Source organism: Marmota monax, unplaced genomic scaffold (genome assembly GCF_021218885.2).
Source record: "Marmota monax isolate L192 unplaced genomic scaffold, Marmota_monax_Labrador192_F-V1.1 WCK01_AAM20220418_F8-fsc00108, whole genome shotgun sequence".
Classification (NCBI taxonomy): Eukaryota; Metazoa; Chordata; class Mammalia; order Rodentia; family Sciuridae; genus Marmota; species Marmota monax.
Window position 1 is genome coordinate 286,237 of NW_026694593.1, and position 26,185 is coordinate 312,421.

At 42.9% G+C, this 26,185-nt stretch overlaps 1 protein-coding gene across 10 annotated transcripts in view; it reads left to right on the forward strand.

Annotated features, from left to right (window-relative positions):
- Positions 1-1,650: 1,650 nt before the first annotated feature.
- Arhgef11 (Rho guanine nucleotide exchange factor 11) overlaps positions 1,651-26,185 on the forward strand; it is a 111,133-nt gene continuing 86,598 nt past the window's right edge. For all 10 annotated transcript variants that reach the window (XM_058571868.1, XM_058571873.1, XM_058571871.1 and 7 more), the window contains exon 1: positions 1,651-2,822. In XM_058571868.1, coding sequence (XP_058427851.1) covers positions 2,791-2,822 — 32 coding nt within the window. In that variant the 5' untranslated portion in view covers positions 1,651-2,790. The remainder of the gene's footprint in view (positions 2,823-26,185) is intronic.

Genomic DNA, 26,185 nt, shown 5'->3' on the forward strand with positions numbered 1-26,185 from the left:
ATCTCCCATTGGTTCCCACCGCCTCCCAACAGCCCCAAGTTGGGGTTCAAGCCTGTAACCCATTGCCTTTGGGGGACATTTAAGATGCAAACTGTAGCAAAGTCCTTTTATTTGCCAACCTGGTATAATTCAAGGAATGCTCCTAGTTGCAGCAGATCCTTAATTGCTGTTCGTTGGCTTCTTTGCCCCCTTGCTATTTGCATACTCACCGCATCTAACACGGGCTGGGCACTTGGAGCTGAGGAGGTGAGTAGGTAAATTTACATATCCACATGTTCCTAAGAACACCCAGGTAGTGTGGGAGAGAGAGCACATATGCAAACACATCAGTGACTGCCAAGAGTTTTATCTAGGCAAAAAAAGACAAAGTTCACCCGACAGTCCTAACGAACAAGTTCCTTTTTTATTTTTAAACATAATGCGCCAGACCATCTGACTAACGTCACGTTACTTGGGACAATTCAGAAACTGTGATTCCATGAGAAGGGGGTTATGAGAATAGAACTGTCCAGGAAAGCCTTTTTCCACCGAGTTCAAACTAAGATACCCAAGCGAATCCCAGGGGCAACAGGGAAGGGTCTTCCCTCCAAGTCGGGGGTGGGTGGGGGGTAGAGGCGGAAAGGGCCACAGAAACGGGGTCAACCGCTAAAAGGTGCTTCTGAGAACCAAGAAGGGGGCCCGCGACAAATTCTTTAAAAACATCAGAAGCGAGGCGGTGAGGAGGCGAGCGGAGAGGAGACTGGAGGTGATGCTGGGGGCCGCAGGGTAAAGCCGGGGGCTGGGGAGGGGGGCTGGGGAGGGCGGCCCCGCGCGGGCACCGAGGCGGGAGGGACGGGGTAGGAGACAAAGGTCGGGTTCCCGGAGCCTAAGTCGGGGAAAGGGGACGCGGCAGCCGAAGGGGCGGCGCCGCGCGGGGCCGGGCGGGGTCGGACCGGGGTCGCCTGCCGGCCGCGCGGGGCCACACCGCGGATCCGGCCGCGCCGGGCACAGCTAGGCCGCACCGAGGGGCAGGGCCAGCGGCTGCGGGGCGGAGGAGGGGACCACGCGAGGAGCGGCGGCGAGGGGTCGCGGGCGGCGGGACGCGCCGCCAGGCCCGGACTCAGGCGGGGGCGGCGGCCGCGGCCGCGAGAAGGCGTAGTGCGGTCAGCTCCCCGCCCCCGCCTCGGCCGCGGCCGCGGCGGCGTGAGGGAAAGGGCGACGGGCAGCGCGGCGAGGAGGAGGAGCCTGCGGCCCCGCCCCCGCTGGAGCGAGGGAAGGAGAAAGGCTCGCGGCGGAGGAGGAGGGAGCCGAGCGCGGGGAGGGGGCGGCCGGCCGGGCCTGCGCCCGAGCGAGCGGCGAGCCGAGGGGGAAGGGGCCCGGAAGGAGGCGAGCGCGGCCGCGACGCCGGGATCCGGACGCCCGCTCTCGCCTGCTCTCGCCGGCCTGCCGCCGCCTTCCCAGCCCGCGGCCGAGCCCGAGTCCCGAGCTGCCGCGGAGGCCGGAGCGCGGCGCCCGGCGTGGGGCGAGCGGGCGAGCGGGGCCGGGAGCCCAGGCCCGGCCGGCGGTCCAGCGCGGGGCGCGGTGGGCTAGTGCCCGCGGGAGCCGGCGAGGGGCGAGAGGGAGCCGAGAGGCCGAGCGCGGAGGAGACGGGGTTGCCCGGAGCCGGTGTGGAGGAGGGACCCCTCCGGACGCCATCCACAGTCGCAGGTCCAGACCGAGGATGGTCTGGGGGCAGTTTTTCTGAGCCGGCGACGGAGGAGGGAGAAGGGGGGACGCGAGGAGCCGGAGCCCTGTTCCGCGGAGGCTGAGGCGAGAGGAATTTTCGGAGCCTGGATGTGGAGCAGCCAAACAGCAGAACTAACTCAGGAAATTGTCTCAGAAAAAGGCCGAGCGAGGCTGGGTCTGAGCGTCGGGCTGGGGTAGGTGGAGGAACCTGCAAGTTCAAAGGAGACGGGGAGAGGATAATTTCGGGGATTCTCTCCGGTTGGTGGTCAGTGCTACCATTTTTAAGGTGAAAACCATTGCATTTCAGGTGTTCTGTGATTTTTTTTTTTTTTTTTTGGTGCGATTGGTTCCTTTCAGAATTTCAAAACCATCGATGTAAAAGCTTTTTTCTTTTCTTTTTTTAAAAGAAAATCTACAGATTTTGGTTCCCAGGGTCGCACTGGATGTGGAAGGAGTGCTGTTGTGTACATACTATTGTATGGTTTTATTTATTTTATTTTTTACTGCGCAAATCAGCTGGAAGATTTTTTTTCAAGTGCCATTTCGGATTTATTCCTCTGTTTTTTCCTCCCTCGAATATATCTGCCGTTGTCATTTTAAGCATTGGAGACCAGAGAATAATCTTTTTTCCCCCTTTGGAGCTTGAGGCTCCCTTGCCAACAGAAGGACAGCTGGGAAAACTGGATTAAAAGGATGGTTTTATCTGTGTTTTGCAGTTCAGACTGATATTTTGAAGGCACATTCTTTCTGTGATTCATTTTTTAGCCCAAAGTGCTAACCTTGAAGAGATTTGTGGTTGGGATTTTGGTTTCTAAGAAGGTCATAGTTTTCCTCTTTTTTCTTTCTTTCTTTTTATTTTTAAGGGGGGGGAGGGGAAAAGGGTCTAAGAAAGGAGACCATGTTCACCGGTAGAAGTAGGATGGAGCTTCAGTTACCAGGATCCTGAGAACTGGAATAAAAAGGATTCCATCTTCAAGTTGGGAGGCCCTCTTCTTACCTTTCTCAGAAATTGCAAGGGATTCAGTCTTGATCAAGACACTGAAGCGACAGGATTCTGGAACGGAACCTTGGAGAAACTGAGAAACCATGAGTGTAAGGTTGCCCCAGAGTTTAGACAGGTAAGTTTGGATTTTTCAACACTTATTAAAGGAAAGATTGGGAGGGGAGGGTGTTGCATTTTGGTAAAGGATTATTAAAGAAAAAAAAAAAAGATTTGGGTGTGCTGTGGGAATTGGTGGGATAGGGGCATTGGTCTCTGGGGACCGTCAGCCTGTGTGATTATGTATGTGTGTCTGTGGTCAAAAACACCTCCTGGTTCAGTGTCTTTCTAATATAAGCAAGCAGTAAGCAATGAAGCTAAGAGGATGAAAGAAGGAGGACATGCTTTCAGTGGGTTACGATTTTTGCCAGGTTGGAGGCTGAATTTGGGTCCCCAACTTGCCAGCCTCTAGGGGGTAGGAGGCAGGAGCAAGCCTGGTCATGGTGGATGGGGACTGGTGTTAGGTGTTGGAGTTGCTGGGGGAGGGGCTCTGGCAGGGGCGGAAGGCCAGGCTGTTTGGTATGGAATAGTGGGGTTTGGGGATGGGTTGGATCGCATTTCTAGAATGAGGAGGATGTCCTTGGCTCAAATGATGGGATAGAAACACCATTTACAAAAATCATACAGGTCTGGATTGTTACCAGTGGCTGATGTGTCCCTTGGTTGCTTAGGTCACATTAGAATTTTCTCTCCTACAGGCTTAGAGTTTAAATTGAGACTTGTCAATAGCTGATGCTTGAAGTTTAATCTTCCAAGCCGTTCTCAATAAGCTTGACTGAAAAATGGGCCTTCCCTCTGCTTAGAACCAGAACGAGTTGTTTTGAGCCTCTTAGGCCTCATGGGCAGAGGCTCTGGCCCTCAAATTTTAGAGCACATGATATACCTCCCCCTCAAGAGTCAACACCGCATCCTCTGACACTATTAATATTACACTGGGGTTGTAATTCCTTCTTCCAAAGATTTGGTACAACTTTGTAAGGTGTCTGCCTTTTCCCTCCCACCCACCTCTGATTTTTCCCTTGAGAATCTTGCGTGGGTTGGGTGGGGTGTTCTTAGGGGTGGTACATATGTCCTAACCAAATAGATGGGTGGTTGGAGGACTAAACAAGCAAATGAAAGGACTGGACCTGGAAAACATCATTGGAGAGATAGGGAAGAATATTTGCGAGGGAGCAATTGTTCTCTCCATGTTCAGTTAACCTTTGGTTATCCATGCTAATAATAATTTCCTTTTGACTGTGGAATGTGGCCTAGAATGCATATAATCTCTCTCTCCCAAACACTAATCTCTGTGTTGCTTTAGAGTCCAGTTTAGAATCATTCAGCAGTCCCCAGACAGGGAACTGACTTTGCTGTGGTGAGGAGGAGGCAAACAACCACAAAGCATTTATGGCTGGTTCAGACCTCCTTCCCTTTCTGTTGGTCTCTTTGTACTTTGACCCTGGGAAAGGGATAACTGAGGCATGGCATGGCAAGGCAAGGAGGGGCACTGGTTTGCAAGGCTGCCCTTCTTCCCTTTTCATCCTCTTGGAGTTGGGAATCAATGCACTTGTCTTTTTAAGATTTGAATGGTAATCTATTTCTGTGAATTCAGGGATGTGAGAAGATGGAAATCCAGGTGTTGAGGAGTGTAAGGAGAGGCAGTGAGGTTCCTGGGTTGATATGAGCCTCCCCCTCTGGGAGTCTGTAAATCTTCACAGCTGCAGATCTCAGGCTCTGTTCAGTATGTTATGGTTTCCTGAGTGCTTTCATAGAATGTCTCATTTGAGCCTCACAATGTTCTGTGACAGACAAATCAGAAGGCCTTATTCCTATCTTGTAGAAGGGGAAACTGAAGCCCAAAGAGGATTCCTGGCTTGCCCTGTACCGTTTTGCCTGACTTGTGGCAGAATCTGAACTCTAAGCTACGTCTTGTGATTCTGAATCCCTGGTTCTTTTCATTGCCTCATCCTGTCTGACTAGGTTTGTAGATACCCTGTAGAATGTGTGAGGCACTGTTTTGCCTTCTAGAGCAATAGAGGAAGGTACTGTTTAACAGTTAGGGTATTTCCTTGCTCTTCATACCTGTAATTTCTATAGTTAAAGTACCATTTTCTCCCATGGGCAGGGCTTTCCTTGCCTCCACCCCTGCCAGATTCTCTTCCCCAGGTCCCCTTCTTGTAATCTCCAGCTGGCTGCATTGGATCTTGTTCCATTTTAGTTTTGTTTCATTGGACCTTTTGACATCCCAGGCTCTAGACCCTATGAATTTTTTTTTTAAGATTTTTTTTTAGTTAGACACAATACCCTTTATTTTATTTATTTATTTTTATGTGGTGCTGAGGATCGAACCCAGGGCCTCACACATGCTAAGCAGGTGCTCTGCCACTGAGCCACAACCCCAGTCCTAGACCCTATGAATTCTAAATAACTCAGTCTATACCACTCTGGAGCACTGATTGGAAGGAAGTGATGCAGATTATGGAGTTGGGTTCTGTTCTCTCTTAGTTTATCAGTTTGTTGTGTAGAGTCTTGTGTAAGATGCTGTTGGTGTGTTTTAGAAAATGAAAGCATACAGTTCTTGCTCACAGAGAACATATCAGTAAGTGTGAATTCTTCCATTTCAGGTTGTTTGCAATATTTCATGTGTTAATTTCAGATATAGTCAAAAAGTCAATTAGAGAAGGTTTCCTAGGTGATGTGTATTTCTTGAAGATAAGCCATATGCTGGAGGACCATGTATTTGGAGATAGATTGTGACTTATAGTAACAAAGACTGGAATATTTATTTAGCAGTCTTTTACCTGCCTTCTTTCTGTTGGGTAGTGACTGCTGGCTCCATAGGGAAAAAAAAGTTTTGCAATTAATCTTCATCTTTTAGTGTTAATAAGTTATTACTGAGAGATGAGCTATCGTGTAATTATTTGTGTTTCTTTCAGTTTTTGTCCCTTTCAGTTATTGCCCTTACTATATGTTCTTTTCAGGAGTTTCTAAAAACATGTTTGATATTACAGTCAGAGCTTATAATACTGAATTATTTTATAGGAATGATGATGAGTTTTGCTTAGCCATCTATATCTGTTTGCCTTGTTCCCCTTGGCAAACGTTTTTTTGAGATGGCCAAATGGGTTAGGAGTTTGCTTCCATGAAACAGCTTTTCTTTGCAAAAAGTTAGCTCATGTGAGGACCAAACCAGAGAGCATTACACCAAAAGTTAGTTCTTGGTTTGAGCCCTGGCTTTCCCCTTAAACTATGTGACCTTGGGCAAGTCATGACCTCTGCTATCTTCCTCCTGTGTAAAGCCATGGTAGCTCATTATATAAAGTATTTTCAAGTTCCGCAAACACTTTTTTTTTTTTCTCTCCTATGGTGCTGGGTACTGAACCTTGGATTCTACTACTAGGCAAGTGTACTACCACTGAGTTTCATCCTCAGCCCTTTTTATTTATTTTGAGACAGAGTCTTGCTACAAGTTGCCCAGCCTGGCCTCAAACTTGCCTCCCAAGCAGTTGGGATTACAGACCTGCTCCACTGCACCCAGCTCACACTTTATACAGTATGCATGTGAGGATTATAATGTTTATTGAATCTTCTCATTGGACTGTTGAAGGGAATCAGTCCAGTGAGATAATATATTTCCAGTTGCTTTCTAAACTGTAAAATTCTATTTAAAATTTAGATGGTGAACTCATGGATTTGATTTAGCTTCATGCGCTACTTCTTGAGCTAAGTGGCCCCAAACAAATTAAGGGTGATGAAGAGATCTCTCCATTTGCAGAGTTTAAGCAGAGTGAATAGGCTTTATTATTGCAAAAATGCACAGGATTAGAACAAGGAACCAGTGGTCATGGTTGGGTGATACTAGAAGATGTGAAAAAAGGAAGGTTATTGACTCCTTCCCAGGAATTTTGATGAATGGGCAAGACTTTCTCTACCTTGACTCACTTAGATGTCTGTTCAGTGATGAGGGTGGAAGATTTTTTTGTTTACTTTCTTTTTTTCTTTCTGTGGTGCTGGTGAACCCAGGACTTCACACATGCTAGGCCTGTGGTGTATCACTGAGCAATACTCCTAGCCCCAGAAAGGATTTGTTTTATTATCTCTGGCCATTTCTTGTTGTGGAATCATATGATTTTCCAAATTCAAAGTAAACCCAGACCCACCAATTGTTCCCTGTCAGAGATCTCTTCCCATCTGGGATTTTGGTCTTTATTGAGCTATGGAACCAATAAATCCCCAGGCATTTAGCTGAACTTCTACCTAGTTTGGAAGATTGGCCTCCCAGAACAGTGATAGGGATCTAGATCTACAAATAGTAAGTCCCCTGAAGTGCTGAGTCTTTTCCAAAATGTACCCTTGTTCCAATCTAGGGGTGTGAGATGAGAGGGGATTTTCAGATGAAACATTTGGTGATTAATCACCATTATGAGCAGGAGCAGGCTAAGCTTAACTTCAGATACTCAAAAACATTGTTCATAAAGCACTCTTTGATGCATTTGTAAAGCTTTTTCAAAGAGTACTGTCAGGCAGAGCCCCTTTCCCCAGTTTAGAAACATAGACAAAAAACAAAAATGACTGTAGGTTATCGAAAATAAAAAAGATTTCACATAGCTTGTGCCCAAATTAGTGGATAGACAAAGGGGTTCTAGAAGCATATAACCTGGGAAAAGAGTCTGGAAATGCTGGAGTTTGGATAGTGTTCCTCACTGTCTTAAAGATCTAGGATTTTGATGTATGTGAAAAGGTTTTGGTAACTTTAAATTCTGTAAATCATAAGATGAGTTGTTTTAATCTGTATTGACTGAATCTACTTCACATCTTCATAGAAAAATCCACTTTATTCGTTTATTGTTTTTAAAACCTAATTGGAAGATTTATTACATGGCTTGGAAACTTCCCAGTGGCTTGTGCATTCTTCCTTCTTTTCTCAGTGACTATCTTGAGAAAGGCTCCAAGCATAAACCTGCAAGTGGCTCCCAAGGTCACTTCCTCGCCCTTTGGGGTAAGCAAGACTAAAGAAGTTGCTAATTCTGGTCAAAGAGAAAGACTCCTGAAAAGCCATGTTAGAGTTCCTGTGAGAGGAAGTTTGGAGTTTGAGGAAGAATTCTGGCATTGAGTTAACAAGTCAGTATGCTGGGGCCGACTACATAAATGACCTTGGAAAGTTGCTTACCTGTTCTGATTGGAGTTTTCTTCTCTCAAAAAATGAGTGAGTGGGGCTAGCCAGGCTCTACGGTTTGTTTCTTTCTAGTTCTTGCGTTTTTTGAGCCTCTGAAAACAGAATGCTTGTGTCCTTTTGGTGAGCCAGGACACTTTTCCTGGAATCATTATCTGGCCTTCCTGAAAACCAGAGAAAATGAAAGTTTGAGAAGACCAGGGCGACAGCTGCCTGATGAAAGGAAGAGGAAACTGGAAGAATAGGGGTGTGGAAACTTGGCCTGCGGGCTGGGGGGTGGGTGACTGGGAAGTCTGTGGCTCCTAACAGAATTGGAGCAGGATTCGGAAGGTATTTTTTAGGTCTAGAAGAACACCCAGGTTTATAGTGCTAAAACAATTGGATAGGTTTGAGAGGGAAAATGGCAGGAGTCTGGTAGGATCTCAAGGAATTACCTAGTTGATTCTAAATAGGGTGTGGGTTGTTTTTGTTTTGTTTTGTTGTTGTTGTTTGTTTTTGGTTCTGGGGAGTGAACCCAGGGATGTTCTACCACTGAGCTACATCCTCAGCCCATTTTATTTTGTTTAACACAGGATCTCACCAAGTTGCTCAGGCTGGCTCAAACTTGCAATCCTCCTGCCTCAGCCTCCCAAGTAGCTGGAATTATAGGCAGGTGCAGCTGCATCAACTATAGGGTGTGTCTTGAGCTAGTAAAAACAGGTTGAGGTCTCTCCCATTTTTTGTGTCTCAATGGAAGGTGGTTCTGTGAGTTCAACAGTTCTAAGTCCTTTTGGATACTAGACTTTTCCTACATGTTTTTTTCCGTTTTATTTATTTATTTATTTATTTATTTATTATTATTATTTTTTTTGGTGGTGGTGCTGGGGATTGAACCCAGGGCCTTATGCATGCAAGGCAAGCACTCTACCAACTGAGTCATATCCCCGACCTCGTTTTATTTTTAAACAGACTCTGGGGATTGAACCCAGAGTCTCGTACTCTACCACTGAGCTACATCCCAAGTCCATATTTTAAAAATATATATATATTAAGATGATCTAAATTGCAAAGGCTGGTCTTGAACATGATTGTGAATCTCCTACCTCAGGTGCCCCAACCCACTGTGTGAACTGAGATTATAGGAGTGTGCTACCAACCCCAGCCCTTTGCTACAATTTAAAGCCAATTTATTGTCTTACTTCTGACTTCAGTGGGGACCCTAAAGTCATTAGTATTGCTCTCTTTGTTGACTTCTTCGAGATTTTCCTCTCATTAAAGAACAGCAAACTAACATATAAATGTATGAGAAAAGGATAGGGCAGAGGGGTTAGAGGGGGAAGGAATGGGGCATGGGATTATTAATGATGGTGGAATGTGATGATCATTATTTTCCAAAGTACAGGTATGAAGACACGAATTGGTGTGAATATACTGTGTATACAACCAGAGATATGAAAACTTGTGCTCTATATGTGTGATAAGAATTGTAATGCATTCTGCTGTCATATATAAATAAAAAAATTTTAAAAAAGAAGCAAAAAAAAATGTATGAGAAAGGGGCTTTGAAAAAATTGGAATAATGTGGGCTGGGCTGTGCTCAGTGGTAGTGTACTTGCCTGGCATGTGTGAGGTATTAGGTTCGATTCTCAGCACCACATATAAATAAATAAAATAAGGGTCTATCAACAACTAAAAAATATATTTTAAAAAATTGGAATAATGTCATTTCAGCATCTTTTTTTTCTTTCTTTTCTTTTTTTAAAATATTTTTTAGTAGTTGATGGACCTTTATTTATTTGTATATGGTGCTGAGAATCGAACCCAGTGCGTCACACATGCTAAACAAGCGCGTTACCACTGAGCCACAACCCCAGGCCCCCCCCCCCCTTTTTTTTTGATACTAGGGATTGAACTCAGGGGCACTCAACCACTGAGCCACATCCCCAGCCCTATAGCCCTATTTTGTATTTTATTTAGAGACAGAGTCTCTCTGAGTTGCTAAGTTCCTCACCATTGCTAAGGCTGGCCTTGAACTCGCAATCCTCCTGCCTCTTTCTCCCAAGCCACTGGGATTACAGGCGTGCACCACTACGCCAGGCTCATTTCAGCATCTTGATTCCCTGCCCTTGTTTCTTTCTCTTCAGTATTTTTGGAACAACTCCTACAGAATGGTATGGTGGGATCTATAGTCAAGGTCATGGCCTGGCCTCAGATCACATAGGGAACCAATCTAGCAGCCTTCCAAGTGGTAACCTAAGATCGGTGGCACTTGGCAGTCACTTGATTGGACTGCAAATATTTATCAAAGGGCTCCAGGCTCGGCTCAGTTCTTGGTGTTCTGGTAGATAATATTCAAGAATGTGGAGCATACATTCTTGGGAAGGGTTATTAATGAAACGACACAAAACAGTAAAAAACAAACAAACAAACAAACAAAAACCCCATAATTGCTAAATCTTTATTTATACCAGAAAGGTACCTTTAGAGAAGAGTGGAAGATTGATGCCGATAAGAGTAGCCAAGGGAGGGGTAGTTAGAAATTGTTTGGTGGAAGGGGCAGAAGGCATGAGGAAAGCTTCTGGGGTAGAACAAGCATGGTGTGGCCTGCTTATGGTGAGATTGTTGGTCTTTGCAGACAGAGAGAAATTAGGTTGACAAGTGGGCAGGATAGAGAATAAAGGTGTACCGACTTTATTTACGTGGTGGAGAAAAGGGAGTCAGTGATAGTTCACGTATTATATGGTAATAGGAAACAGTGTTTAAGGACAGAATTGTGATGTTGATAGATGGGCTGAAAAAGCACAGGGTCAGGAAGGCCATCCAGGAGTTTTTGTAGCAAAAGATGAAGATTCTGGATCAGAGTGGTTATGATGGGACCAAAGAGGAAAGGCAGGATTCAGGAGACATTTTGGTAGGAGAATCAGTAAGATATGTTAGAACCAAATTACATTTGATTCCCACAGTTTTTGAGACTTGTGGACTAGAGAAGGGTAGTGCTGTTGACAGACTAGGACCTTCGTTACAGTCACTTTGTCTCCCACCGATACCCAGCAATTCACTGAATATGGTGCATTAAGTACTACTTATCTCATAGAGACTCTTAGGTTAGGCTGTTTCCACCACAGAGCTTTAGAGTTCTTCAGTGCAGAGAGGGAAAGGAGAGTCATTCCAGGAGATTCTTAGGAAATTGGATCACAGTTTGAGGAGATTAGTATGTATTTGGTGAATCTTGATTTATCCTACCAAACTCTAGGGACGTAGAAACCAATCTAGTAAGCCAGGAGGCTAAGGCAGGAGGATCACAATTTTGAGGCCAGCCTGGGCAACTTAGACACTGCCTCAAAGTTTAAAAAATACAAAGCACTGAAGATATAGCTCAATGGTAGAGAGCCCCTGGTTCAATCACCAGTATCACAAAAGGGAAAAAAACTATCCTAGTAGTATAAGATATCATTGTGTGAGCCTCCACTCAGCCACTAACTAGCTGTGTGACCAGGATGATTTGTGTAAAAACATTTTGTGAATTCTATAGTGCCAAACATATGGTGAGTGTTGTTAAGGCATTTGGTTTGGCAGGGACCCCAGATTGGCCTGAACTCTCCTCAGCTGTCACTGAAAGACCCATGCTTGGGTTACCCGCAGTCCTGTGCTGCTTCTCAGCTGAGAACTGACAGCCAGGCTCTGGGAACCTAATGAACAAACACAGAACAGTAGTTAAAAATTAGGTGCCTAAGATCTCAGCCCAGGCACATCCTGTTTTGCTTGAAACCTACAGTGGCTTTCCTTTCTAGCCCCAGATCCCCAGCTTGGGATTCATGACTTTCATGGTTTCTGATTTTCTTCAGTTCAGCCTACAGCCTCACTAATGTCAGGTCCTATTGCTGTTTCCTACCATCCTCCTCCACCGAGACTAACCTGCCTTCTGGGCCCACATCACTCCTTCCCCACCTTTGTGTCAGTATTCTCTGCTTCCCCCCAACCCCGCCAGTCTCATTTTCCTTCAAGGAAACCTTTTCTGGTTAACACCATCAAACCCTACACGTTTTTATTATTCAGCCTTCCGTTTGTACATACCTGTGCCAATTCTATTCTATTCTCTTTCATTTGTATAACAATTTTTTATAAAAATTCCAGAATACTACCTAGCACATTGTGGACTGTTACAAGTAAATGGTGGTGCCGTCCCATTCTTCACGTGTTTTGTGTTGGCTGTTGTTTCTTGTCCTATCTTGTCTCGTCACTTTTCTGAGTTGTCCTCCTGCCTGAGTTTCCTTCAGGCGGGCTCTTCTCTTCACACAGGTATGCTGTCTCCTGCCTTAAGCTGTGGCTTACTCTGGATATTACTGATGCCCTCCATGCCTGGTCAGGGCTTTTAAGAAAGCAGCTCTAGGCACTGCTGCCAGGAACTGAAACCAAGAACTCCTTTTGTCTTCATTGGGTGCTTGGTCTTGGGCGCTTGCTGTTTCTTCCAGGGACAGAGCAGCCTTGTAGGGTTGTTGCTTTCAGCTCCTCAGAATTCTGGGGATTTCCCCATTGGCGGCTTGGTTTCCGGGCTGCCTTTTCCTGTGGGGGTCTGAGGGCACAGGGCCCACCCTGCTATTATCCTGCCTGCCCCAGGCTGGCCCCATTCATTTCCCAGAGTAGGGCCCTCAGAAGCTTCCCTCCAAGAGACTGCTCCCACAGAGAAAGGCCACTGTTGTTCTGCAGGGAGGTGACTAGAGAGAGTGTAGTGAATAGCTGTGTGAATGGGACCTTGTATGAGGCTAGAACCACAGACCCTCTTCTCAGAACACTAGGGACACAGGGAAAACTACTAGGGTTTCAGTACCTTTACAGAAGCAGGGTTTCAGGTTTAGGAACGTTCTGGCTTTCCCTCAAATAAGAAGATTGATCCACTTAACAAATCTTCACATGACAGGGTGATGCTTGGGAGTCAATGCAAATTTGGTATACACCATGCTCCCAGGGAGCTTCTGGTTCTGTTGGGAGTAAGTAGGAATTAGTTGATTGCACCCAAACTTTATTCCTGTGATATCCGTTGAATGCATGGGAGGGACAGCTAAAGAAGATCTCCTGGAGGAAGGAGCCTTCAAATTGAGATAAAAGAATGAGAGCCAGGCAGGAAAGAGGGAAAGTCCAGGCAGAGGGATCAATATTGCAGAAAGAAGGCTGAAGACAAGAAAGAGCATGGTGTTATGGGAATTCAAAGTAGTCATATGATCTATTGTGAGACCACAGAACAATTAATTGAATGAAACTAGAGAATAAGTAGGGGTCAAGGCTTGAAGACCATGTGGTCCTCTGTGTTAGAAGTTTGGGATTTGATCCTGAGGGCATTGCAAGACCACCATGAGATTTTAAGTAGGGTAACATGGTCAGATAAACTCTTACAAAAACATGATCACCTGGCTATAATGTAAAGATTGGATTAAAAGAGTAGAGAGAGGGAAGATGGGAGACTGTGGGCAAGACAAGAATGTGGCGTTTCTACAGAAGTGACCTTAGAGATGGAGAAACATGAGAAATTAGAGTAAGTGGTTGATTATATGGGGAGAAAGGAATGAGGGAAGTGTGGAAAAAGGATGACCCTTATTTGTGGCTTTGGATACTGGGTAGTAGTATTTAGTGAAAAAGAATTGCAAAGGAGGAACATGATTGGGGTGGGGGCAACAGGTCAGCATCCCTTTTGAACATGTTGATGGAAGTACTTGTGGGGATCCAGGCAACTGGGTACAGGTCAGGAAATCAGAGGGCATTGTGGGATAGAGGTTCACATTGGCAGGTCATCAACATCTGGACAGAGCAGTCAAAGCATAAGTCCAGCGCAGGTGTAGAACAAGAAGAGGGTGATGGACAGAACACTGAGGGGCAGCACATTTATTGGTGAGGAAAAGGAGCCCACAGAAAGACTGGCAGAGAACGATAGAGAAACAGAATGAGCCAAGACAGTGTGGAATCTCAAAAGTGAAGGGAGGGAGTATATAGGAGTGTCAGATAATCCCGAGAAGTCAAGGACAAAAAGGACAGAGATGTCTGCATTTAGTAATTAAGTGGATGTTCATGGCCTCAGTGATTTCTGGGCAGTGGCGGAGGGAGGGCAGGAACCAGTTTATGGTGGGTCACGGTGGGAAAAGGAGGTCAGGAAGTGATTCTGTTGGGAGACAAAATTAAGCAGGAATTATGTGGTAGCAGCACCCAAACTTTACCACTGTGATATCAGTCGAAAGCGCATTGGAGGGACAACTAAAGAAGATCTCCTGGAGGAAGGAGCCTTCAATTTGAGATTTAAAAAAAGAGAGAGCCAGGCAGGAGAGAGGGAAAGTCCAGGCAGAGGGAACAGTACATACATAAGACATGGTATGTGATGACTTCTCAGTGAATCTCAAGTGTCTCACACCCTGGCATGTGGAGATCTGTTAAGTGCATTAGCCGCCTTTTTTTTTTTTTTAATTTTTTTGTAAATGGATACAATACCTTTATTTTGTTTATTTATTTTTATGTGGTGTGAGAATCAAACCCAGTGCCTCACAGGTGTGAGGCAAGCACTCTACTGCTGAGCCATAACCCCAGCCCCTGGATTAGCCCTCTTGATTGAGAGACAGCCTGTCTGAATGTTTCTAAACCTGAATAGACAATCTAGTCAATTTTTTTATGAAGTTTGGTCAGAAGGAAGGAAAAAATAAATACAGCTCCTAGTTCCTGTCTTATGACTTGAGTTTATTTTTTTCAAGATAGATCTTTTTTTTCAAGGTAGGTCAAGGGTTCTCAATCTTTAGCATATATCAGAATCAACTGGAAAGCTCTTCAAAATACAAATTGCTGTACCCTATCCCCTGAAATTCTGACTCAGTAAATTTGTATTGAAGTCCTGATCCAAGAATTAACTTTTTTTAATACTAGGGATTGAACTCAGGGGCACTCAACCACTGAGCCACATCCCCAGCCCTATTTTATATTTTGTTTAGAGACAGGGTCTCCTGAAGTTGCTTAGTGCCTCCCTGTTGCTGAAGCTGGCTTTGAACTTGCGATCCTCCTGTTTCAGCCTCACGAGCCACTGAGATTACAGGGGAGCTGCTGGAATTACAGGCCTGTGCCACTGCACCCAACCCAAGAATATGAATATATATATATATAATTTTTTTTTTTGGTGGTGCTGGGGATTGAACCCAGGGCCTTTAGTGCATGCAAGGCAAGCACTCTACCAACTGAGCTAGGTCCCCAGCCCAAGAATTAACATCTTTAACAACTTCTTCATGATACTGCCTCATGATAGCTGTGCTCTTAATTAGCTTTTGTGTTCTTGTAATGGAACTTTTGTGGTTAACTGCCTATTCCAATACTAAGTTATCAGTGGTTCCATTCCTTGTTATGAATTTCTTCTGTGGATTGTTAAAACTCTATCCTTAATGCTTTATCTCCTGCCTGCTACACAGTAGACATCCCATAAATTGAACAATGTAAGGTAACAGAAACATAATTTCTGGGCTCCTTATCTGTGAAACCTTGCTTAACTCTTTTCATATAATTTTTTGTAATTTCAAAGTTAAGCCCCCAAAAAGGTCAAAAAGTAAATCTTAGGGAAACATCGAAGCTTCTAGTAAGTGTCAGGATATATAAAATTTTAGTGGTTCAGTTTTGGATTAAATGAGAGAATAAATTTCCTAAATGATTCCCCAAACTGATCCTAGGTTCTGAATTTTGCAATGGGAAGGGTCTTTAGAACATCATTAATTCCTCTTAGACTGTTGTTGGTAAGAGTTCTTAAAAGTGTGGTTCCTGTACTAAGAGAGCTTGTTTCTGAGCATACTTCCACAGAGTGGCCTGTTGTTCTTCCTTTGCAGTAGCCCACACCACCACTGGCAACTTTAGCTTCAGGGGGTGGCAGTAGGAGCCCCAGGCTGCTCTGGGGTTCTTATTCTAGGGTCTTTGTCACTTCCCTTGAAATTGGGTTTAGAGACCACACAGCTGGGGTTTTCAAGAGTGCCTGACCTTGAGTCTCTCCCTCTTCTGCTTTTTTTTTTTTTTGGCCTGTGAATCATGGGTTGTTTATCATGATTTCCAGAAATCCCCCTAGGTTCTTCGTACTGTGAGTCTGAGCAAGATATTGGTATAGGTCAGAGTTAATGGCAGGTACAGGACAAAGCCTGGAGTTCCTGTGCAAGGGAGTTTCTTAAAACACCACTTCATGCTTTAAGACCATTTAATTAAGACTCAGAAGAAATCATAGTTTTCTTAGTTCAGCCCAGCCTAGCACTATTAGCTACACTTCTGCTCATGCCTGGATATACATCCTTTAGTTCTGAACTTGAGATCTAGCAGGTTGGGAAATGACTGAACAAGACATGTGGGGAGAGACCACTCCCTTATTTAAAATCTTTCCCAAGATTCTATACTTCCCAAGCCAAGTGCAGTGGCCCATTCCTGTAATCCCAGAAGGCTGAGTCAGGAGCATCACAAATTCGAAGCCAATCTGAGCAACTTAGTGAGACCCTGACTCAAAAAATAAAAAGGGCTGCGAATGTAGCTTAGTGGTAGAGCATCCCTGGGTTCAATCCCTAGTACTGTTTAAAAAAAAGAAAAATCCTACTTCTCATTTGTTGGTCTGGTTTATGGGAATTTTTAAAATTTATTCAGCACATTTATTAAATATTAGGCAGTATTGTAGGCACTAGGAATACACTGGAACTTGTGTTCTATCCGGAACAAGACAGATTAAAAAGTAAATATAAAGCCTTATTAGTTATGATCAAAAAAGCATAAGACCTGGTTTACAACTGCTATGACAGGCTGGAGGGGAGATATGACAGGATTCAGGGAAAGAGTAGAGTCAAGAGAAGTCAGTTTTTAACTCATTAAGTCCCAAGTTTTCAATTCTGTGAATATTTTAATGAAATTGACACAGATGCATCAAATGTGTTGGAATTCATAATCTAGAGTTTATGTATCCTTTATTATTATCAAGAACAGGGCTATAGATTGTCTTACAAATAGGACACTGAGACAATATCCCTTACACATATAAGCCATCATATAAATAGGACATTGGGCAAATGTGATATCTGGGATGCTGGGACAGAACGGATTAGGTAGGGGAGGACATGACTGGGAAAGAAGGATGGGAGCTCTGAACCAGGATAAGAGCAGGGTCCTAACGGGCTCCTCCTACTCCTACAGGACACTGTGTAGTTGGTAAAGTAGTTTTTATTGTTCATAATCTCACTGGGCAAGGATTTTCAGTCCTGTTTTATAGATGGGGAAACAAGATTGTGGGAACATCAATGACTTGCCTAAGATCTATAAACTAAAAATGATGGAGTTGGGAATTTGAAAAATATTTGTGCCCACTGAGCCCTAGCCTGGGGTGGTTTCCACATTCCTATACCACTGGCAGGGCAGTGGCAAAATGTGTCGGTTGTGAGTGAGCTACACGTCCATTTGTTCATCAGTAGTGAAGGTGACCCCCAGGAAAGAGACAGGTAAGCCAAGAATCAAATCTCTTTTGAGTTTTTTTGTCACTTCCTAATAAAATCACCTTGTCCAAGGTCCCTTTAGAACCTGAGGTTTGCGTTCACTCTCCAAGAAGAAGAAAACTCTTTTTGTCTCCTGGTTGGTTAATGATGGGGAAAGAGTAGCACTCTGGGACCTGGTGAGTTTCAGTGAGGTTGGGAAAAATAAAATCTCAGAATCAAAGTGACTTAGTGCTTTACCACAAAGCAGTATGGCATCTTTAAGTTGTGCAGCGGCCTTGTCTTTGTGTATAGTACACTGTAGTGCCTGATACTGGACAGGAAATAGATATTTCATTGATAAAATGTATACTTGTATTTTGTTTTTGTACTGGGGATTAAACCCAGGGCTACTTTACTCACTGAGCTACATCCATCCCCCTAGCCCTTTTTTGTTTGTTTGTTATTTTGAGACAGGCTCTCCCTAAATTGCTGAGCCTGGTCTGGAACATGGATCCTCCTGTGTCAGCTTCCCAAATCACTGGGATTATAGGCATGCACCACCACACTCAACTGGATACCAGTTTTTAGTTAACAGCTTTATCAAGATATAATTCATATATCATTGTTTCTTAGTATATTCCAAGTTGTGTAACCATCACCACCTTTTAATTCCAGAACATTTTAAATACCTCTCCAACAAACTTGGGGTCCACTAACGGTTACTTTGTATTGTCCTCTCTCCCAAACCCCTGAAAACCACTAAATCTATATTCTATCTCTATGGGTTTGCCTACCCTGGATATTTCATATACATGGAATCATGCAATATGTGTCTTTTATGTTTGGCTTTCTTAGCATATTTTTTTTTAGAGAGAGAGAGAGAATTTTTTAATATTTATTTTTTTTTTTAGTTTTCGGCGGACACAACATCTTTGTTTGTATGTGGTGCTGAGGATCGAACCCAGGCCGCATGCCTGTCAGGCGAGCGCGCTACTGCTTGAGCCACATCCCCAGCCCCTCTTAGCATATTTTAACGATTCAACCATGTATATAAGTAGCATGTATAAGTACTTTTATGGTCCATTGTATGGATATACCATCTTTTGTTTATCCATTCATCAGTTGATGGACATTTAGGTTGTTTCCACTTTTTGGCTATTAATATGACTTTGAACATTTGAGTACAATTGTTTGCGTACACAGATGTTCAAAGCCACATTAACAATACTTGTTGTCTTTCTTCTGTTTTGTCATTTTGTCTTTCTTTTGAGTTGGGGTCTGTGTATGTTATCCAGACTGGCATCGAACTCCTGACCTCAAATGACCCTTCATCATCCTCCAGAGAAGCGGAGACTACAGGCATGTGTGCCCAACTCTTAACTTTTTTTGATTATAGCCATTCTAGTAGGTGTGAAGTGATATCTCTTGTGGTCTGGTTTGCACTTCCTTAATAAAACAAAAACGTTGTGCATCTCTTTATGTGTTTACTGCTGTTTACATATCTTCTTTGGAGAAATGTCTGTTCAGGTCTTTTGCCTCCTTTTTATGTGGATTAGTTGTGTTTTTATTGTTGAGGAATGGATGCAGTTGTAAGGAAGTTATTTAACCTTTATTGGCCTCCAGTTCATCAGTCATAAAGTAGGAAAGTTAGATTTGATCTCTGAGATCCATCCTACTCGGATTACTTAATTTATGGTATTTTTGTAACTTCTTTTAGGTTATACTCACCACTGTGTTGCAGAAGTTGTTAGGAGTATGACTTTTGTGTTACATTGACTTAGGTTTCCTCTTATTTAATCCTTCTAAGCATGTTTCTCCCTTTAGAAAATGAAAAAAAGTAGTGTTTCTTTCATTGGGTTCTTCTGAAAATTAAGTAAAAGTAATGCATGCAAATTGACATAGTTAAAAATTCAGTAAATGTCAGCTATTATTCCGACATGATTACCTCATATCTCGTAGTGTCCAGTTGAAACAGCTGGTTCCTCATCCCATGGAAGTGACTTATCTGTCCTGATCTCGGAGGCTTTGCACAGATCAGTATTATTCATACTATCAATTGTTGCATGACAAACTGCCCCAAAGAGGGACTTAGCATTTAATACCAATCTCCTCTCCAATTCTGGGGTTGATTGGGCTGAGCTAAGCAGTTGCTTTCTATTGGACTCTTTCCTGGAGTTCCTGGTCCAGGGCTGGGCTTCAAATAGTGCTTCCCTCTGACACCTTTGCTGGGAGGAGGTTTGTCAGGGGCTTGAGACACCTGGAGCTCCTCAGGTACCTCTCTTTCTCCACACCTATTTCTGTGAAGTCTTCAGATTACCTTCTACATGGTGGCCTGAGTAGCTGGACTTCTAGAGCAAGCCTTCTAGGACATTTGCAGAGGTGAGGAGCTATTCTCCAGAGTCTGTCACTCCAGGGGGCCACAGGTCTGCTGAAGGTCAGGGAGGAATGGGGAGTAACAAGGCTCTGGAAGAGTGTTAGGGTGGGAAATGTTACAGTGGTCACATTTGGAGAATTCGGTTTTCCCATCTTTCCCCCACAGGTCCCTGTTGATCTTGGTATGACATCTGTATCTATTCTTGTGCCTCTCTTGTCTACAAATACTCAGGGTAGCTATATCTGGGCTCTGTACTCTTTAGGTAGTATCAACCAGCTGCTTGAAATGGTTTACCAAAATCTCCAGTCAAGGTTTTTTAAATAACTTTAATCTGCTAGTGTTCAAATGTTGACTGGTTCTTTTTTGGTTAAAAGTTCTTGCAGGTTTTTAAACTGACAAACCCCTAATCCTAGTCTATCCTGCACTTTGGGGAAGCCCAATACCACCCCTTTGTTTTCCCACATGGCATTATATTTAGCCATAAAAACTTACAGAAAGGCCAGTAAGGAGAGATCCATATTAACAATTAGCATTTGTCCAGAACCATACTGATTTTGTAAAGTGCTTTAATAACCCTTCTGATAAATGGCTGTTGGAATTATTATTCTCACTGGGGTCGGTGCACAGGCCTGTAATCCCAGTGATTCAGGAGGCTAAGGCAGGAGGATTGCAAATTGGAGGCCAACCCCAGCAATTTAGCAAGACCCTGTCTCAAAATAAAAAGGGCTGGGTATATAGCTCAGTAGTAAAGTACCCCTGGATTAAATCCCCAATACCGCCCTCTCTTACCCACCAAAAACCCTAAAAAAACCAACTGGAAGTATTCTGTGTTATAGATGAGAAAAACATGGGTGTTGAGCCTTTGTACCACATAAAGTGAAGTTGGTGCTCTATTAATCCCTATTTGAGGAAAGTATCTGATTTGGCCTCCAGATTGGCACCCAGAACTCCAAAGAGCCTCACGTACTGAGTTCAAAAGTCACCCTTTACCTTCCAGTCCTGGTTGAAAGAACTGAACTCAGATGAAATTTCTAGCCTTTGCCTTTCTGTAACAGTGATCGTGGTGATCTGGGACTCTGAGCATTGTTTCCTTCCATGGTCTTGCTTTGATTATTTACAGCCGAGATTGTGTTGCTTGGGAGCCCTTTGAGCTTAGTTACTTAAAGTACACTCCTAATAATAGAAATTGTGTGTGTGTGTGTGTGTGTGTGTGTGTGTTCATGCGTGCGCGCACGCGCATTCCAGGAGGAGGGTCTGAGAACTAGTGCTTAGTAGGTTAGGAAGCACAGCTAGAGAAAAGAATCTCCCTTCGTGGTAACTTTAAGTTCTCTTTTCTTCAACAGAAGAGTAGAGGCAGATGCAGAGCTGATGCTGTCTGCATCTGATGTTGCTGGTGATCTGCCACTGCCTCCAGATTGACACTTATGTCACCAGCAGCTGTTCATTGATTGTCCGTTCCTTACATTTCCTGTCCTGGTGATCAAACACTCCTTGAGTTTTATTGGGATGCTGTTGCTCCAAAACCAGGCAAAGGAGTCAGGTGTGGTGGTACCCGCCTATAATTCTAGTTACTCAGGAGGTTGAGGAAGAACAATTGCAAGTTCAAGGCCAGCCTGGACAATTTAGTTAAGATCCTGTCTCAAAATAAAAAAAATTTTAAAAAAAGGACTGTACATGTAATTCAGTGTGTTACACTTGCCTAGTGTGTGTGAATTCCTTGGTTTAATCACCAGCACCACAAAAATAAGTGAATAAATAAATAAATAAATAGAAAAGAAACAGACAGAGGGTTAAGAATCCATTTAATACATTGATTGTTGCAGGCCCAAGCATTACACAGTGCTTGTGTTCTTCAGCTGCTGTCTTTCATCCTCACCACATACTTGTGAAGGAGAGCCTGGGGATGTTGAGTGAGGCCCTTCTCTTTAGGTAACTTAGTTTTCCTTTCCTACTCTCCTTACTGTGTGTGGGTCCCCCCAGGACCCAGTTTTGACAGCTCTTTCTGTCTTTTGGAATTGCCCATCTCCTGATACAACTTAGCCATCTTCCCTCCAGTAAACAGAATGCCTTCCATCCTTGGCAATAATGAGCAGGGAGCCCTCTCATGTGTGTGGCTGCCCAGGCTGTCTTCATCCATCTCCAGGAGAGCCTTTTCTATAAAAGCTACAAGATTAGGAAATAAATTGGCTAGGGCAGAAAGATGACCAACTCTGAGGCTAGGAACCCACAGGTTCAGGATGTGGGGGGTGATGAGGAGGGAAGGATGAGGCAGCTAGTTGGCAGCATTCCTGTTCTACTGGAGTCTGAGGTCCTCCCTCCCTCCCAGCCAGACTCACACGCCATCCCATCTCATCAGCCACCCTCTGCTTCAGCATCTGCTCCTGCTTCTGTGTTGGGTGCTCCTGGCTCCTCTGCATGCCTTGGGGAAGATAGGAGACCTCTCATCCCTGCATTGAGGGTACTTGGAGGCTGCTGGCACCTTCAGACAGTTTGATGCTTTACTGAAGGGCAGAGCGAAGGCACTCAGCCAGCAGTCAGTTTGGTAGAGATAAGGAATCTTCCCTTCTTTCTAATTTACTTTCAAGTCTTATTGACTTCAACAAGAAGTGTTTACTGATCCCAAGTTGATGTGCTAACACTAGGCTAGATGTTGTGGGAACTTAATACTCATAAGCATGTATTTAACCCAAGCCATGTATTTAAAAAAAAAAAAACATGAAAGGAATAGTCTTGCAAAATGCCACGACTTTTGAACGTCTAACACTTTTAAAAGGTGTGTCTGTCTGACACACCTTTTAAAAGTTTTCTCCACTATTTAGAAATAGACTTGATTCAAGAGAAGAGAGTACTATAAATGATTTTAGTAATCTAGACAAGAGATGCTGGGCCTAATTACTGAGTTAAAATCCTTCATTTCGACTGTGGCACAGAAACAAACTTCCTTCACTATGGAAAAGGATAGGTTTCTGTTTCCTTCCCGCATATATTTTATCTTTGATATCTTTATTGGTTGAAGATGAAAAGGAGATTATTACAAATGTACCCAAAGGTCAAGAAGTACATTAAATCTAAACTACACAGCAGACTGGGTGCCTCCCATGCCTGTAGACAAAGTTTTTTGAGGATTAGTGAATTGGCTGATTTAATTACTACTTCATCGAACCTTCATGACTTCACAATCCACAGCCTTTTATTTTGAGTCATAATAATCCCTGTGCTTGTGCAGCACTTTGCAGTTTTATAGTTTGAATGTTTTCACATATATTCTTTTTTTAAAACAGTTTTATTGAGATATAATTTATGTGTCATAAATTCTACCCTTAAGGTTATATAATCATCACCATTATCTAATTCCAGACATTTTCATCACCCCCAAAAGAAACCTCAGACCATTAGCAATCACTTCCTATTCCTCTGTCCACAACCTCAGGCAACCGCTAATCTCCTTTCTGTCTCTATGGATTTGTCTACCTAAGGCATTTCACATAAATGGAATCATACAATATGTGGCCTTCTGTGTCTCACTACTTTCACTTAGCATGATATTTTGAAGGTTCATTGTGTTGTTATCATACTTCATTCTTTTTTATTGCCAGTTATTATTCTGACATGTAAATATACCACCTTTTGTTTATACATTCATCGGTTGATAGATATTTGAGATGTTTCCAGTTTTTTTGGTTATTATGAATAATACTGCCATGAACGTCTGTGTACAAATTTTGTGTGAATATCTGTTATTATTTCTCTTGGGTTCATACCTTGCAGGGGAATTACTGACTCTTATGGTACCTCTGTGTTTGAAGAAGTACCAAAGTGTTTTCCAAAGTGTTTGCACCAGTTTACATTCCTACCAGCAATCTTTGAGAGTTTGGATTTCTCTACATACTCTCCAGCACTTAGTGTCAGTCATTTTTATTATACTCATTCCAGTGAATGTCTACTGGTATCCTTGTGGTTTTGATTTGCATTTCCTTATTGGCGGTAAGCATCTTTTCATGTGCTTACAGGCACATTGTGTTTCTTTAGAGAAATGTCTTTTCAAATCCTTTGCCCATTTTATTTGAGTCATTTTTCCTTGCATTGTTGAGTTCTTAATGTTTTTTCAATTTTTCATTACTAATCTGTATAGAGCTAAGTTTTTCTTCATCCTTTCCAACCTGGATGGCTTTTTTTTTTTTTTTTTCTTTTCTTTTTTTGGTACCAGGGATTGAACCCGGAGGTGCTTAACCACTATAAAATCTCCACCTCTTTTTTATATTTTATTTAGAGACAGGATCTCACTGAGTTGCTTAGGGCCTCACTAAGTTGCTGAGGCTAATTTTGAACTCAAAATCTTCCTGCCTCAGCCTCCCAAGCTACTGGGATTATAGGTGTTTGCCACATGCCTGGTCTGGATAGCTTTTATTTCTTTTTCTTGTCTAATTATTCTGGCTTAATGCTCCAGTAAGATGTTGAATAGAGCTGGTGAGAGTCACCATCCTTATTTTCCTCATTTTAGGGGGAAAGCATTCAGCTTTTTACCATTTAGTGTGATTTAGCTTTAGAGTTTTTTAAATAGATGGTCCTCATCAGGAAGAGGAAGTTCTGTTCCTAGAAGGAACAAAAATGTTCCTTCTATAACATTTTTGTTACAGAAGGGCCTCCTGCAGGCTAGGTAAATTTGTCAAAATCTTTTGCATCTTTTGAGATGATCATGTTTTTGTTCTTTATTCTCTTGATACAGAATTTGACACAAATTCATTTTCATATGTTAAACCAATCTTGTGTTCCTAGAATAAATACCACTTGGTCATGGTATATATCATTTTTTCGTATTGTTTTTGCTGGTATATTGAGGATTTTTTGCACATATAATCTTAATTTGATCCTTACAACAACAGTCTGATGAGGTTAGGGTCCTCATGAAGAAACTGCATAAGTTAAATCATTGGCTTGTGACCACATAGTATAAAGCCTGGAACAGGGATGCAGGACTTTTGGTTTTATTCTAACTTACTTTCTACTGCTTCATTTTGGTACTCTTTTTGCACAGATAACCCACAGTTGATTTCATTTATATGGGCTGTTTCCTTTTTTAAAACACTATCATTATCATCTTGGATTAAAAACTCCCAGAGGTAGGGCTGGGGATGTAGCTCCAGTGGTAGCATGCTCGCCTGGCATGCGTGCGGCCTGGGTTCAATCCTCAGCACCACATACAAATAAAGATGTTGTGTCTGCCGAAAACTAAAAAATGAATTTGAAAAAAAAAAAAAAAGAAAAGAAAGAAAACTCCCAGAGGATAGTCTTGCTAATACTTTTATTGCAGGGTCACAAAATTAGAACTTAATATTGGATGCATTTTGGATGGTAATGAAATTTACACCCTTAGTGGTTATTAGTTCAGTTTTAAGTGTGTCCTTGTCTTCATTTTTATTTTTGTGGTACTGCGTGTTGAGCCCAGGGCCCCCTGCAGGATAGGTAAGCACTCTACCACTGAGCTACATTCCCCACCCTTTTTATTTTGAGACAGGGTCTTGCCGAGTTGCCAAGGCTGACCTTGAACTTGGAATCATCCTGCCTCAGCCTCCTGGCTAGCTGGGATTACAGATGTGCATAATTGCACCCAGCTCATTGTTTCTTTCACAAGCATTTGTGGACCAAAGATGTGTTAATGATTCTGCTTTCTATTTTGGTGCTCAGTATTTTCATTGTCCAAATAAATACTTGACAAATGATTTTAAGATTTAGCAGGGCACATCTCTTTAGTGCCCTCCTGAAAACATCTAAAAAAATATGTTTTTGCTAACTTGCATTCATTTGGTCTGAAATCCATTATTCTTATCAACAGCTGTCTTCTGCTGGGACCATGTACCTCATTATACCTCTCTCTCCTTCCTTCCTACATAGCAACTGGCTTGCAGGGAATTTATTGCTAAGAATTTACTGACAAAATTTCAGTGTGGAATCTTTTGCTTCTCCACTTTTTCTAATGTGTACACAGGCAGTTTGTCGCAGCTTTTACATCTGTTGTAAAACAAAACTATGTATTGTATTATAAAGGCAAAAGAAAATTTTCTGATTTTGCTGTATGTGTTGCCTCTCCACTAAATACACGGTTAGAATTTGCCTATGCATTAATTGTTTGAATAATCATATATGTGTGAACATCGTGATATTCCATTTTATTTTATTTATTTTTAATTTTTTTAATATTTAGTTATCGGTGGACACAACATCTTTGTTTGTATGTGGTGCTGAGGATCGAACCCGGGCCACACGCATGCCAGGCGAGCACACTACCGCTTGAGCCACATCCCCAGCCCATGATATTCCATTTTAAATTCAAAGGCTGTTGCCTCTTTTATGATCTAGTAACCCTCTCACCTGGACAGTAAACAAGTTGTCTTATATTTCCAGTTTAAAAAAAAAAAAAAAAGTACCTACATCTCTATAATTGAGGAGGGCAATTTTTAGTTTCTAGTTTAGGCCCAGAATATTCT